This window comes from Aureococcus anophagefferens (genome assembly GCF_000186865.1).
Source record: "Aureococcus anophagefferens unplaced genomic scaffold AURANscaffold_1782, whole genome shotgun sequence".
In the NCBI taxonomy this organism is placed as follows: Eukaryota; class Pelagophyceae; order Pelagomonadales; family Pelagomonadaceae; genus Aureococcus; species Aureococcus anophagefferens.
This window is the reverse complement of record NW_008706541.1, coordinates 285-1,203: the sequence shown is the minus strand read 5'-3', so window position 1 is coordinate 1,203 and position 919 is coordinate 285. Positions and strand designations below refer to the sequence as shown.

Below are 919 nucleotides of genomic sequence, written 5' to 3'. Positions count from 1 at the left end.
CTCCAGCAGCAGTTCCAGGCGACGGACGGCACGCTGAGCCTCGACCCCGGCGGCGCGTTGCCGGAGGGCGCGGACGCGCCGGGCACGCTCCGCCGCTTCCGGCCCGGCTCGCGCTCGCCCGCGACGGAGCGGCTCACGCACCCGCTCCTCGCGGCCTGCGCGTCCGCCGCCGAGGACCACGGCGTCGCGGCCGCCCGGGCCCTCGGGTCCAACATGTACACGCGCGCCGCGGAATCCGGCGCGCGCGCGAACCGGCCGCCCGAGGCCAAGGCCGAAGCGAAGCGCGGCCCCGACGCCAAGGGCGGCGGCGGCGCGGCGTCGCCGGGCCGCCGCGAGTCGACGGCGCGCGCCGAGCTCACGCTCCTCGCGGGCCTCGTCAGCGACGACAAGGCCGAAAGCGGAAACACGTTCCGCCTCGCGCTCTTCGACGGCGACGACGACGACGCCGCGCCGCCGCCGGGGCCGGACGGCTTCGTCGACGCCATGATCACCCTCGACGGCAACGCCCAGCGCAAGTCCGCGGCCCAGCGCATGGACGAGCTCGGCCTCGACGACAAGGACGACAAGCAAAGCGCCGGCGCGAAGCTCGACCTCGACGACGGCGACGACCTCCTCGACCTCATGGACTCGGCCAAGTGACGGCGCCCCGTCCCTCTAGGGCTAAGCTTGCCGGCGACGGCGCGCTGCCTCGGCACCGGGCACGACGGGCGGCGCCCGACGGACGGGGGCGCTGGTCGGGGAAGGCCGAATGCAAGGCCTATCGGCCGCCCATATAGAAAATAGTTATATTATGGAAAAATTAAAGTCAGTCGCATATTCCAGCGATTTCATTGGTCGAGGACAGAAGATAGCACGTATTCTTTGTCCGACGCCACACGCTGCGGTACCTGGAAGTATTTTTGTGAATGGGTGGCCTCGG

At 70.9% G+C, this 919-nt stretch overlaps 1 protein-coding gene across 1 annotated transcript; it reads left to right on the top strand.

Annotated features, from left to right (window-relative positions):
* Window positions 1-18: 18 nt before the first annotated feature.
* AURANDRAFT_69437 (hypothetical protein) lies at window positions 19-639 on the top strand (the record flags this gene model as incomplete). The annotated part of the gene is made up of 1 exon (XM_009045206.1): window positions 19-639. A coding segment is annotated over one exon (621 nt), but the record flags the coding sequence as incomplete, so codon positions are not given.
* Between the last annotated feature and the right edge of the window lie 280 nt (window positions 640-919).